Source organism: Apteryx rowi, unplaced genomic scaffold, assembly GCF_003343035.1.
Source record: "Apteryx rowi isolate R43461 unplaced genomic scaffold, aptRow1 scaffold_166, whole genome shotgun sequence".
NCBI lineage: Eukaryota > Metazoa > Chordata > Aves > Apterygiformes > Apterygidae > Apteryx > Apteryx rowi.
Genome location: NW_020447930.1, coordinates 1,584,961 through 1,598,209, shown reverse-complemented (window position 1 = coordinate 1,598,209; position 13,249 = coordinate 1,584,961). Strand labels below are relative to the sequence as shown.

The following is a 13,249-nucleotide window of genomic DNA, read 5'->3' as shown; positions in this document are numbered from 1 at the left end:
CACGTCTTACAAAAAACATCTTTTTAAAAACTGTGTTTGCCTCAGTGGGTAACTGCCACATTCTGATTTAGGTTTATTTGTGAAATGAGTCCAGTCAATATGAGGCCATGATATCACTATACCCTGTCTCTTATAAATCACAGCAATTTACTCAGTAGAAAGGACCCCGTCTTATTCTCTCATTCCCCCATAATCCAATCACTTCCTCTCATAAGCACTTTTTTCCTGGTTTTCACAATAATGCATTTTCTGTAACTAATAACCATCATTTCCTGATTATCATGCTTCTATCCTTGCACAGGAATGTGGGTCTTATGGAGGTCAGGGTCATCTTTGCCATCCATCTGTGTCCTGATGCTAAGGCAGCAGTTAAGTGTGTTAGCTGGAAGGTAAGTCTGGATAGCCCATCATTTAGCATAATCCTCAAAAATAAGACTGAATACTGCAGCCTTCTAATGGAAATTCATGCCTGCCAGTTTGGTTAAGGCCAGCCCTTTTTTCTTTCTCCCAGCAAAAATACAGTGTTAGGTTAAGTTATTTCATTTCATAATCATCTAGGTTACTTTTAGCTATATTTAAACGTATCTCTTATATTGGGTCATATTTACCCTCCAATATTTAGCTCCAAGAGAACAAATGGAACAAAGAAAACCATGCTCTCTTAGGCAAAATCTCCCAGAAGAAAGGGCATACAACAAGACATGCAACATTATTTCTTTTCACCATACAGAAGCATTTGTTTAAGTACACCAAGCAACTGGCTATCAGCAGGTATTAGGAAAGAAGGTGCTGAAAAGAGAAGCAGAACTGTCTGTCCCCTGCATCTATGTCCTAGCCTTTATGGGATGTTCACACATCTGTGATTTTCCTTTGTATCTCAGTATATCCTGGCACTAGGAGACTTGGCAGTTTACCAAAAAACATTGCATTGTGTAACTGTAAAAAATTCAAAATGAGGTCAGTGATCTCACTGCCATTCATTTTCCACCTAACACTGACCCTCCATGGTGATTTTTCTCTTAGAAAGCATGAGCTGGGCCAATCTTATTCTCCTTATCAATGCAAAAGTGAAACTCAGGGTATGTGCAGGTGTGAGAAAACAAAATTTCCATAGTTATGGAAAACATTTCTTGCTCTTTCCTTTACTGTGGCACAGCACTGTGATCTCCTATACTGGTAACTATGTAAATCTAGGCCATGTTGAAAATACTTCATATTGCAAAGTAGATTTGGCTCTTGGGTAATCCATCAGCTAAGCAATAACAGTGCCATCAAACTATTTTATGAGACAGTAGGACAACTCCTGTGAGAATAATCTGCAAGACAGAGGCTGACTGGTTTATCTGCATATGAGAACTGGATTGTACTGAATAACCTATAATCTGTTTCACTGAGTAACCCTGTAACCTCTTCCAGTACAGCACACAGCCATTATTTTTTGTTTGAAACACGCAAATGGGTTAAAGAGTCTGAAAAATAATTCCTATAGCCTTAAAAGCAAGACAAGTAAAATTTAACTTTGTAGTGAACAACTGGAATGATGGTAACAATACCTAACATCCTCACCTTAGTAACTGAATATTCAGAATTTATTAGGTATTGCTGCTTTATAGCAAACATTCAAATATTCAGCACTTGTCAATGTAAAGAATATTTAGGGTTCTTCTTTGTTTTTTGTTTGTTTGTTTTGTTAAAGTTCCACCTCTGCATATTCTAAGAACTGAGTATAACAGTTTTCAGCTTAAATGTTGTAACTACCTGAGTATAATAACTGTAGTATTTACTTTAGGCTTGAGAAAAATAAAAATTTCTGAGAATCCAATTATTTCTGAAGAAAATGATTTTAGTATTATTTCACAACCAAGGTAATTTTATTTTTGGCAGAAGCAGAGTCTTACAGAGGCGTTTCTTGAAAATCAGAAACAGTGGCTAACTCCTGCCCTCAAATCTGCAAACACAACTCCCATTGATTTTATGGGTTAAGTACTCAGGCTGTTTTACATAGCAGCTAAGCACCCTTAAGCCCTAACAGACCATGTATATTGGCTGTGTACCAGCAGGCTAATCCAGAGGATGCTTGGCCCAGTCCACCAGGGAAAGGAGAGGGGGATCCACACCTGTTCGGTGGATACAGTCTCCAAAGCTGCCTGGAGTGCCAGATCAATTTTTGTGCATCCTGAGCTTCTCGTCCCTGCTACAGGCAGTAACCTTTGCAAAAGAGAGAGGGGAACTAAGATTTTTTAGTCTATTTAATAATATTTTTAAAGACTAGTCTGTGGGACATACAAGGTAGCTAGAGTCCTGCCTTTGCCAAAGATCAACCATTGCTCAGGGAGGTTCTGACACTGCTGAACCATGTCTCAGCTGGCAGCTGCCTAACCAGCTGTGACATGTCATGTTCCTGTTTTTCCCTCCTCAGCTGATTGCCATTACCTCAGGAAAGAGACCAGCACCCAGCTATGATATCTGGAATACTGCCCATGCTTCCTCGACTCCATGTCAGTGTGTTTCATACGCAACTCATCTCTCAGTGTGTTGCTGATGTTGTTCAGAGGAAATTCGTTGCTGCCCTCTGCCCCTTCACTGCCCACCTCCCCCACCACAAACAAAGGCCTGTGGCCTCAGGCATTTGGGCTGCGAAGAACTGGTGGTACATTTTTATCTTCTATCCCTCTATTGTTTTTTTTTAATTAGCTAATAGAGCGTACAGAATCTACTGCTGAGAATGACAATGTACTGGCATGAAAATGGTTTGGCCAGTCTGATACAACTTTTCTGCTTTTAATTTCCATCTCCTCAGTAGAACTGATGGGAAACTAGCTCTCTTTTAAATCAGGTTATCACTGTCCAGAAAGAAAATCATAAAGATGATCCTATCTTTATGTGATTTTATGTGTTTTAATTGTCTGCCTCATTGTCCAGTTTAAAGCTTTAGCATTCCTATACTCAGCAACAATTTTTGGAAAAAAAGCACTTGCATTTCTCAGCAGCTGAGATCTATCTATCTAATAGTAAGAAATTTCCCCAGAGCTACTGGCTCAGAGGCTGCAGAACTTTTTTAGCTATTCTTGACCCATCAGAGTTATAAGTTTCTTGAGTTTTCTATTTTATTTTTATTTTTTACACTCAATTAAAATATTGTATTAACTTACAGGCAGAGCAATCCCATAAAAAACACTGTACAGAGAAAGTAAGCACACATGAGAATGACTCCATAGCTTATTCCAGTCCTCTTCAGTCCCAAGCACTGCTTCTGTGCTTTACATGAAAACTAGCTATTGTTATGTTCACTACCATAGTGTCCCAATCTCTTTGCCTTCTGGGGCTTACAATCTTTGCATTGCAGTTTCTCATCTGCAAATGGAGATGATAGTACTTCCTTATCTCCTAGAAAAACTGTGAGGTATTGAAGGATAGATGGATGTATTACTGTACACAGAATGCACAGATACCACTATAATGAAAATTGTATAAAAACCCCCTGAATTCACATTGTGTGATTGTAAAAATCTGAATGGAACAGAATAAGCATGGGGACCACTGAATAGTCCCTGGTACACAGTCATTTAAGTTCTCAGTATCTCTGTTAAGATTGCCTATTGACTTTGGACAAGGAAAGGAGTGAAGGATTTAGATATGGATAAATCTCTGATTTAGACAGGTCATTCATGGTGGTTCCCAGTTGTTCCACACAGGCCAAATGGCAGATCTGAGATGTGCTTTGATCTAGGCTGGATGCAAAGTGGTAGGAAAGGTTACATGTCCCAGTGCCAACTGCCTAAATAGTTTGCTTCATGTCCCCTTCTCTCAAATATCTAGTGATAACTTATGACTAACTCTCCTTTTACTTGGAAACTGAAATCCTCAGATAAGCAATGATAGTTCTAGTATTTCTAGGTGTTACATGACTACTCTGATTTGTAATTTCTTTAGGTGGATATGGTATTGAAAAGAAATCTTAATTCCTCATCTGGAAGCTATTGTTTGCATTATACTGTCAGGAAAGTGCTATGACATTAGTGAACACATTTTTAATCAAAGAATAATAAAAAAAAGTCTACTTTTCATTGATACACCCCAACCAACACGTAAAGATGAACTGGAAATTGCCTATCAACCCTGAGTAGCCAAAATTCACACTTATCAATTCTAGACGTGGACTAGGGCTAAGAAAGGAAATTGCTGTTGTGTAAGCAGTAAATATAGGACAGCAACCAAAAGGCATTAAAATCTGAAGTAGTGTGAAGTATACATATCTCCTATAGAATTATAAGATATTTTATACCTGAAGAGCTAGAATAAATCCTTATTAATTTCACCACTGTTATAGGTCTACGAAGAAATTACTTCCACCCATGGTTCTTACTTATTTAGGCAGACATTACATTGTTATAGCAATATGACATATGACAAACATCCTTACTTACAGCCAGGAAGTGTTTGTGTAGAAATCCAAGGTGAAGAACTGCCATAACCAACATTTGTACTGGCAGCAACAGCAAATCTGTACCATCTGTATTTTTTTAGCCCAGAAACCGTCCCTTCTATCTGGTCATCCACAACATTTTCATATAAATACTGATGCATCTCATATTCAACACATTCCTCAGTTTCCCAGTCACTGCAGTGAATAGACTGTAGCTGTGTGGTAATCTTGTAGTTTTGAAAGTAGCCAAGGATAGATTTCGGTGTTCTCCAATTCAAGGTCACACTTGTTGATTGCACATTGGAAAAACCAATATCCCTGGGAGCACTGGGAACTACAAATTAAAACATTTTTAAAATTTAAAGTAAGATATCTTCATTTGAATGAAAACTAGTTGCAGCTATAACTCATTTATCCAGTATTTAAAAAATATTTTAAATAAGCACATCTAAAGAGCAGGATTCATTTTCATATGGTCAATAAGGAATAATTCCATTGGTGTAAACCACACTTTATATATCTATAGTTGGCATACATTTACTATAGCTTTTGAAATAAAGAAAAATAGTTTTAGGTGTGGCATGCAGGGACAGCTTTGAGAGGTGTGACATTGCTGTTGCTACATTTGTGGCTGTCTCAACTGGGGGAGGGAATATTAAGCAAAGTTATTTTTGGTCTATGCATTGCATCTTCTACTGCTGTTGCTAACTGGGATTCCTCACCTCTCACTTAGAAATACTCATTTGTCTTCCTCTCCCTTGGTAACATATGAAATCCTCAGGCAACACCTCAAGGTTTCATAAGTGATCTGATTCACCTTCTGAATAGAAAGTTTCAATAAATATAATATGTTTGTGTATATTTATATAATGTAGCTAAGTGTTTTGCAAACAGTTAAGTAAACAAGAAATTAAAGGAAAGAAAGGAAGAAGAGCTAAATAATACAGTAATACAAGTCAAAAAAGTAATTTCCCATGAATTTTGTTTCCATGTATTTATATGCAAATGTATATGTGTATATATATCTGTTTGTATAATTTAAGTGTGTAATATGTTTTTGTGTGTATACACAGATTTATATTCATGTGCATGGAGAGAGAAGCAGTATGTGGATGTACATACATACACACGTGCATGCACACACACACACACACACACGCCCGCATGCACACAGATATCCATATCTATATTAAGCCAACACTGTGCTTCCAGCTCTCACAGACTGGATGCAACATATGGTTTTGTGCTAGATCATATAGTCATACAGTAAGCTAATATTATCTCTATGAGTCTCTGTAAGATAATACTAATACTCTCTGTGGCAAAAACTGTGCAGAGAAATCAGCTCAGAAATCATTTTGTGTACATAACTTTAAAGAGTGCTTTTGGATCTTTGGAGGAAGAAGTATCACTGGCAAAAGAAAAACACATGATACATCTCTAAACTGAAATTGAAGAAGCCCCATGGCTTACCTAAAGAACAAAAAGATCCCAGGCCAATGTGTCTGGAGAAGAACAAAAAGCCCTCCATTTTTTTTTTTTGCAGATTTATGGGAATATCTGATCTCTACTTTCATCTGCAACAATTTTTTTTATAAAACAGCATCACAATGTAACAAGCAGAAGTCTATCCACTAAACATTAATACTTAACAGGATAGAGATGCATATTCAGCGTCAAACTAAGGTGTGAGGACGAAAAGCTCGAGAAAAGGACACACAAACCTCTCACTTCTGATGAGCCCCCAGGAGCTGGAGCTGGCAGCACAGGGCTCAGACACAGGCACTGTGGGCACTACCTCTGTCCTCCCACTCCACTCTCACATACGTGCACACAACAGCAGAGCATACGCTAGCCCTGCATGCTCCCACCCTGCCACACACTAAGCAGACACAGAACAGAAGCTTGCAGTCTAAGAAAAGAGCCTTCTCTAAAGCCAGCTTTCATTGTAATATTCCCTAATGCCAAAATTAAAGCTATTTTGCTCTATTGTTTTTTACAAGAAGAGAAGTAGTAAATTAAAACACATCAGGCAGTACCTTCTTGCTTGGTCAGAGTTTTTAAAACGTAATTGTATTTGTAATATTTTATATTTTCGTAATAGTTCTTTAAACTGTATTTGCTACATATGTTAACTACAGACTACAGTTTGACCCTTAGTTAATGGAAAATAAAGGCAGACAAATGTTCAATGATTAACATAAAAATTTTGTACGCTTCTTTAAAAAGCCCTGTCCCCTATTAGAATATAGGTTATTAATATCAGTTAAGACACTGCAGAGTATGTCTGACATACAGTTATGATGATAATGATAAAACTTAGGATAGTATGGGTAAAACTGTTTGAGTGAAATACAAGTTATCACTCAGTCTCACTATGAACTTGAATTAAAATAAAGTCTTTTCAGGACTCAATATTATCTATATCAAGAATTAAAAAATTAAGAGTCAGCAATTCCAAAGACATCAGATTAGATCAAAATGGAGAGAATTTAAGAAAATTCAAACCTCCTCAGCCAAAGGGGATTACTCTTTTTTGATAAGGAATATGACCTCACCTTCCCAGGCACATGATTCTAGGAACTTTTGCTGTGATAAGAACACCAAGCATTAGAAGGTTTGTAATAAAAGTGTGAAAGTATGCAAAATGGCGATTGAAACAACTGGCTGTAATGCCACTTAGTATACCATTACTAACTTCCATCTGCTGAAAACTGATTAATGTACTATACTCTGATTTAAATGAAAGCCTGGATTAAATGCTGCTAAAGCACCCTGCGTGAGGTCTAAAGATTCCTGGCTGAGGATAGGGGAAAAGATCAATATATTCTGATACTCCCTCATCTTAAGCTTTTAAGCAAAGCAGATCTTAAAAAGTATCATTTATCCACAAAACATTACCATAATTAAGGGTCCTGACAGAAAGGAAGAACCACAAAAATCTGTCTGAATATAATAAAGAGAACACTCAGAAACAGGGGACTTGTAATAACAAAGTAAATTGTAACTGGTTGCTTGCTGGGTGCCAAGAAGAGAGTGGAAATATATATGTTTGCCCTCTCAAATGCACAACTGGTAGAGCAGCGGCTGGCACAACTGCAGTCACTGTACACCCATAACAAGACAGCTGAAAGAGGCCAGTCACAGGCAGAAACAGCATTGCCCATGTTCTAGCCAGCACAGTGGACTTTCCTGCTAGATTAGAGTACACCATTCTTCCAGTTTCAACATGGATGATGGTATAAAAACAGAATTGAGAGCTAATAGTGCTGCAGTAATGATGAAAAAGACTCTTGGCCATTATATAGAACAAAAAATTATATCAGGAAAAAAACAGTGGCTGTGATTTGTGGTGTTTCACACAGACAACTACAGTCTAAGAAAGCCAGCCTCCTTGGGCTCTCCTTGTATTTGGTGGAAAGAGGTAAACTCCCTCTATGAGACTCGGGGAAGAAACTGAGGGCAGAAAAACTCAAAAGCTTTTATTTCTATTTGTCATAATAATTATTATAATATAATATAATATAATAATGTCATAATTTTTCCAGTTTACTAAGACCCATATTGCAAAATATGTCTAATTTCTAACCTATGAAAGAAAGGGTCAGTCAGCAGAAGGCACAGGAAAATTTTCTGCACCAGTGCCTTGACAGGTTGTTAAAGTGGAACCAGAACCGTTAACATTCGTCAGCTTAAAATCTGATCATTTTATCTCATTATTTATATAGACAGATATAAAAGTAATTTTTCATTAGAACAAATGAAAAGATGTGATCTGAGTCCTGAGTAAATCAAAGACGTGCTCCAAGGCCCACAGTGAGGAGCAGTGACATCCAGTGGTGCTGTGTCTCTTGCACTTGATGACTGTGTGTTCAACGAGACAATTTCAAGACAACTGTGCTATTGGGTTACAGATACAAAGAGGATTACAATTACTCTAGCATGGAGAATCAGATTTCCATTCCTCAAGAATGACTAAAATTCCCCCAACCTTTTCTATTCACAGATGGTACTGATTTGAACAAACCATTCCACGCTTCCTAGAGTAATCATGCAGCTTGTCTAAATTTTCTGAACATGACTCAACTATGATGAAGTGATCAGTGTACACATAAAAGCAATTAAAGTAAAAAATCACATCTTTGTGAATTACTCCTTCATATTAAATTGCAATTATAAAAAAGACTTATGTATCTGCTCCTATAGATACATTCCTGCTTTGATACATGCCTAACAGTAATTTTATTACTCTTCCTGGTTCCAGAAGGGTGTATTTAAAGGAAAGGCATATGAAAAAGCTTATGTTGGGGGATCAGTAGGATGGTAACTGTGTAGAACTGTGCTCTGACTAGCTAGCTGGAATTCTAGTGCTAATCCCATATTTAAATCCCCCAGGAATCACAGGTAGGTTGTCTCAAGTCTCATCATCATACACCTGACAGTCTTTCCCTATTGAATTATATTACATTTGCTATATTTCAGCTAGCTTTAGGAGTAGGGAGGATTTCAAAGTCTGAAACTTTTGGTGCAATGTACTCCATAGTTTTCAATTTAGTAGCTTTTAATTCAGTTTCTGAAAGCCAGCCAGGAAGCTGGCAGAGAAGCTGGCTGTGAAATGCTGGTGAATTCAGTTTCTGGACTGGAGGAGGAATGAGGCATTTTCAGGTTTATCCACCATTGTTCATATAATGGCCAAACTTCAAGGAAAAGTGCCTGAAGCCAGATCCACATGGGATTTTAAGCTCCTAAAACGTATTTACGTGCCTAAACTCCCACAGCAATTGACAGGAAGTTAAGCACCTAAATAGAAGTTACTTTCACGGCCTTTCACGGCAGCCTGGTTGGCTGCAATGCTAATCAGTTCTTCCAAAGCAATGTGGAATGCTCTGAGATTAATTTTTATTTAAAAACCTAAATGAAAGGAAATTCCTGGTGCAAAAAGCACTTGACCATACAAAGACCAAGATCAAGTTGAACTGGGCCAGTGGAATTGGTTTAAACCAAAAGGAATACTTTGTAGAAAAAATCTTATTCACAACAGCACAGATAACTTAAGGGCAGCAAAGGACACGCACAAAAAAATCTGCTGAGAAAAGACAGAAGTTATGGTTTTCTGTAGATACTTCTGTGGAAAGCACTGACTACAGCTGTGCGGGCCAGGAACAGAAGACAGTAATGTGATATGGCATAGTTCCTAACTAAGTTAATAAAAAAAAGTCTGCCTACAGAACAGCTGCTTGTAGCTGGAGTTTGGATTAAAAGAACAGCGGCAGCCTAGAAGTCTGTTGGGTGGTATTAAGAGCATCAATAAGGGGAAAGTAAAGGACAAAGTAGAACAGATAGCAGTGGACACATAACAAAAAAAACTTCAGAAAATGAAACAATCTGAACTGCATATGAATATTGTGTATTGATCAGCTGTATTAATTTTTGAAAAGCTTTGTTATCCAATGAAGTCCTCTGTGTTAAACTGATATCCCTGATCATACAAAATACTACTCTAGTATAGACTGCTAATTTCAGTAGGGCTTATCATGATATAAGGTTCCTGCTCAGTATGAACAAGGATGTCACAGATAGATAGGCCCCAAATGATTTTACTAACATGAAAATGTAGAAAACTTTAGATTAATTTTTCTCTTGACTTGGGACTGATACTATCAGGCATGCTTTAAAGGAGCAGAACTTGCAGAGTCGTGAAAAATTCTTAAAAAAAGCCTCCTTTGACTGGTCTCTGAGTCCTTAGCACATTAGGAAATTTAGTCTCCAACTGTGGGGACTGAGTACTGGAAAATCACATCCTACAAATCTAATAAGAAAAACACACCTTGAATCTAAGCTTAGAAAAGTACTGGAATACTGTCAACACTCATGAGTCTTAAATTAAATCAAGAATGCTCAGCTTACCACCAAACTGGACCACTGTTTACTTTTCAATAAAAAAAATGTTTTTGACTTGTAAATGCTTTCAGTGTCACCTCTGCATAGTCATGTTGCCACCAGTTCTTATATGTTAATCCAGAGTTGACCTAACACTTACAAAAAAGATATTTTATCTACCTGCTTATAAAAATAACATCAATGCAGTTTCATTGGCGGCAAAAAAGTGATGACTACATTTGTCTAGTGAAGATCTACCATGGATATCAAGGCCATCAACTTGCATTTGGACACACCAACTAATGAGAAATTTTTTTAAAAAGATCCACATTATATTAAGAAGATAGCAATCTGGGAAGAAAATTAGATTCAGTCATCATAGAAAGAATTGTTTCAAAGATACTTAGTCATGATTCCTTCTGCAATTTGTGGATGCTTTTACTTTACTACAGTTTGGAAATGTGAATTGGCAGCACTGATTGAACATGTGAAATGCACTGCTCTTCTCTGTAATAGTGACAGGAGACAATGACACTCTTCCATTTCAGATGCTGGGGCTCCACAGTAGATTGGTTGCTCTGGATAACCAGGCCAACACACTGCGCTTTCAATTTCATGCCATGCTTGGAGCCCAAGACCCACTCAGGATATTGACTTAAAAGACTCCTCCAATGAGCTATGGCCTTCTGTGGTTCCCTTCACAGGTTAATGAAGAAATTCATGAAACTTCAATTCATGGAGCTGCTGTGAGCTGTCATGTCCTAAGAAAAGGATTTATGGTGAAGCAAACAGAGCATTTCCTTGGATGTGAAAAAGTTTTTATGCCCATACTGCATTTTGTGTTCCTCACAGGCTTGAGTGAAAAGATGACCACATTTCCAATGGGCATCTCCACTTTGGAGCTACAAAACCAGAATCTTTGAAGGTTCCCTATTCGGAAATTCATGATGTTTTGAGTATAATTATGATCAGATGATAATAATTTTTCACCTCCAAACCAAAAGACCTAAGAAACTTGCACATTACTAATCCTTTAGCCACACCACTTATTCATTCTCAAGGTATACTTATGTGCGTTACTACTAGTATTGGCAAGCAAAATTAAACCCAGATTAATTTTTTTTTCCTTGGACAAATTCCAAGTTGTATTTTCTGTAAATGCAAGTTCTGAATGAAACTCTGTTTACTAGAAAACATAAATGGTAAGGACTGTTGCTCACCATAATACAATGGGGGCCTAAACCTGTTCCAAGATTCTATGTTCAATTATAATATTAAATAGTACTAGCAGTAAGGAGGGAAAAATTACTCTGTAGGTCTTAATACTATAAGTAATATGCTTAGTATTTTCAGAGAAGAAAGTATGTCAAGAAAAATCTAAATTCAAAAAATTGAAAGCAGGAACTGTTTTCACTTTTGATTATTCATGCTTTGAAACCCCCAAATGGCTTTTTAATGGTTCTATTTTTATTCTTAACTGAATGACTATTACATTTGTCCCAGACTTCTGAGCTGAGTGAATCTGCACTGCTTTAAATGGAAAGAGCTTTTCTGAGAAGTTTTCTACCAATTTATGGCTGTTTTTCCCTTCTCAAAATTCATTCAACACAAATGAAATTTCATTTTAATGTGTGCATTTTCTTGGAAGTAATCCAAGGACAGCTATTCAGTCGTAAAATCCAAAATCATTCATGCATGTATACTTGCTATATTATTTTTCGTATCCTGCATAAAATAGTTAAACACAAAGTAATATTACTACTACAAAGTCGACAGTTTTTATAGCTTACTCCACCCTGGCATAAATGGTTTACCATGACAATGGAGCTAGATTAGACACCAAACACTACTAATCTCCTCATAAATTTAATATTCATGAGTCATGTTTAATTGTACCCAGATATGAAGAAATTTACCTCAAGAGTCAAATAATCTTGCTAAGAATGTAGAGGTCAAACACTATGCAGTGAGACACTGAGTCAAATTCGATTTCACTTTATGTCAAAAATAAATGCATTGTCAGTGAGTCAGTGCTGGCTACATATTCTGTGACTAATCTTAGAGCACCGTAAATAAGAAGCTGACAACAGCTATAAAACTGTTTCCATTCCCAACCATGAATCTCCAGTTCCTAGTAGCCAGTCACCAGAAAACAATTCATGCAAACACACAGTTAGGGAAATGTTGTCCTAATAATAACAAGTTTGCTGTAAATATGACTAAGCAATAACACGTACACCAAATACTAAAACAGCAAGAGTCTGTGCAGTGTATGTGGCAAAAAATACGTGTACTGTAGTGTAAACCTTTCACTCAGGCAAATTATCATTGAAAACATACACAAGCCACATGTTACAAGATAAAGTCTGTCTTTAATCCTGCTAGTACAACTCTGTGTAACCTAGGCCTCTACAAACTAGCAGTCTGTCTCTCAAGTCCAGGACTAATACCACATCCACATTTTGTTCAGGCTTTCTTCAGGTACTACTTATTAACCACCCAGCCCCAAATTTCTCTTAAATCCCAACAACTCACTTTCCCAGATACCAGGCTTCCTTGACACTAACAGCAGCTTTTCTCCAACCATCCAAGAAATAAGCTACCTGGGAAGTCCCCTGTTCTCATCTCTACCGGGGATAACATGCCTCTTATAGGTCTATCTCCAAAACCTTCAGGTTTTGGAAGAGTCCAGTTTTAATTGGGCATCAGCTTGCCTGCACACCCCTGTCCCCAGCCCAAGCCTTCCTCAAGCTCGGAGTCAGGGTGGCTGTTCACCAGTTCTGATTTATAAAGAAAGACTAGAGAGAGTTACAACTGTGACTGAGCACTGTACTTCGGTACAGGCCTCTATTTGTCCACATTTAGCATAGCAGGTAAGCTCATTACAGTATTTCTAACCAATACTGTAAAATATACATATGTCTCTGATATTTAAAGAAGGCT

General features: G+C 37.3%; 1 protein-coding gene across 1 annotated transcript in view; it reads right to left on the bottom strand.

Annotated features, from left to right (window-relative positions):
- The window catches only part of PTPRQ (protein tyrosine phosphatase, receptor type Q), a 109,996-nt gene that overhangs the window by 44,045 nt on the left and 52,702 nt on the right, over positions 1-13,249 (bottom strand). The window contains exon 26 of the mRNA XM_026060176.1: positions 4,428-4,760. Coding sequence (XP_025915961.1) covers positions 4,428-4,760 — 333 coding nt within the window. The remainder of the gene's footprint in view (positions 1-4,427; positions 4,761-13,249) is intronic.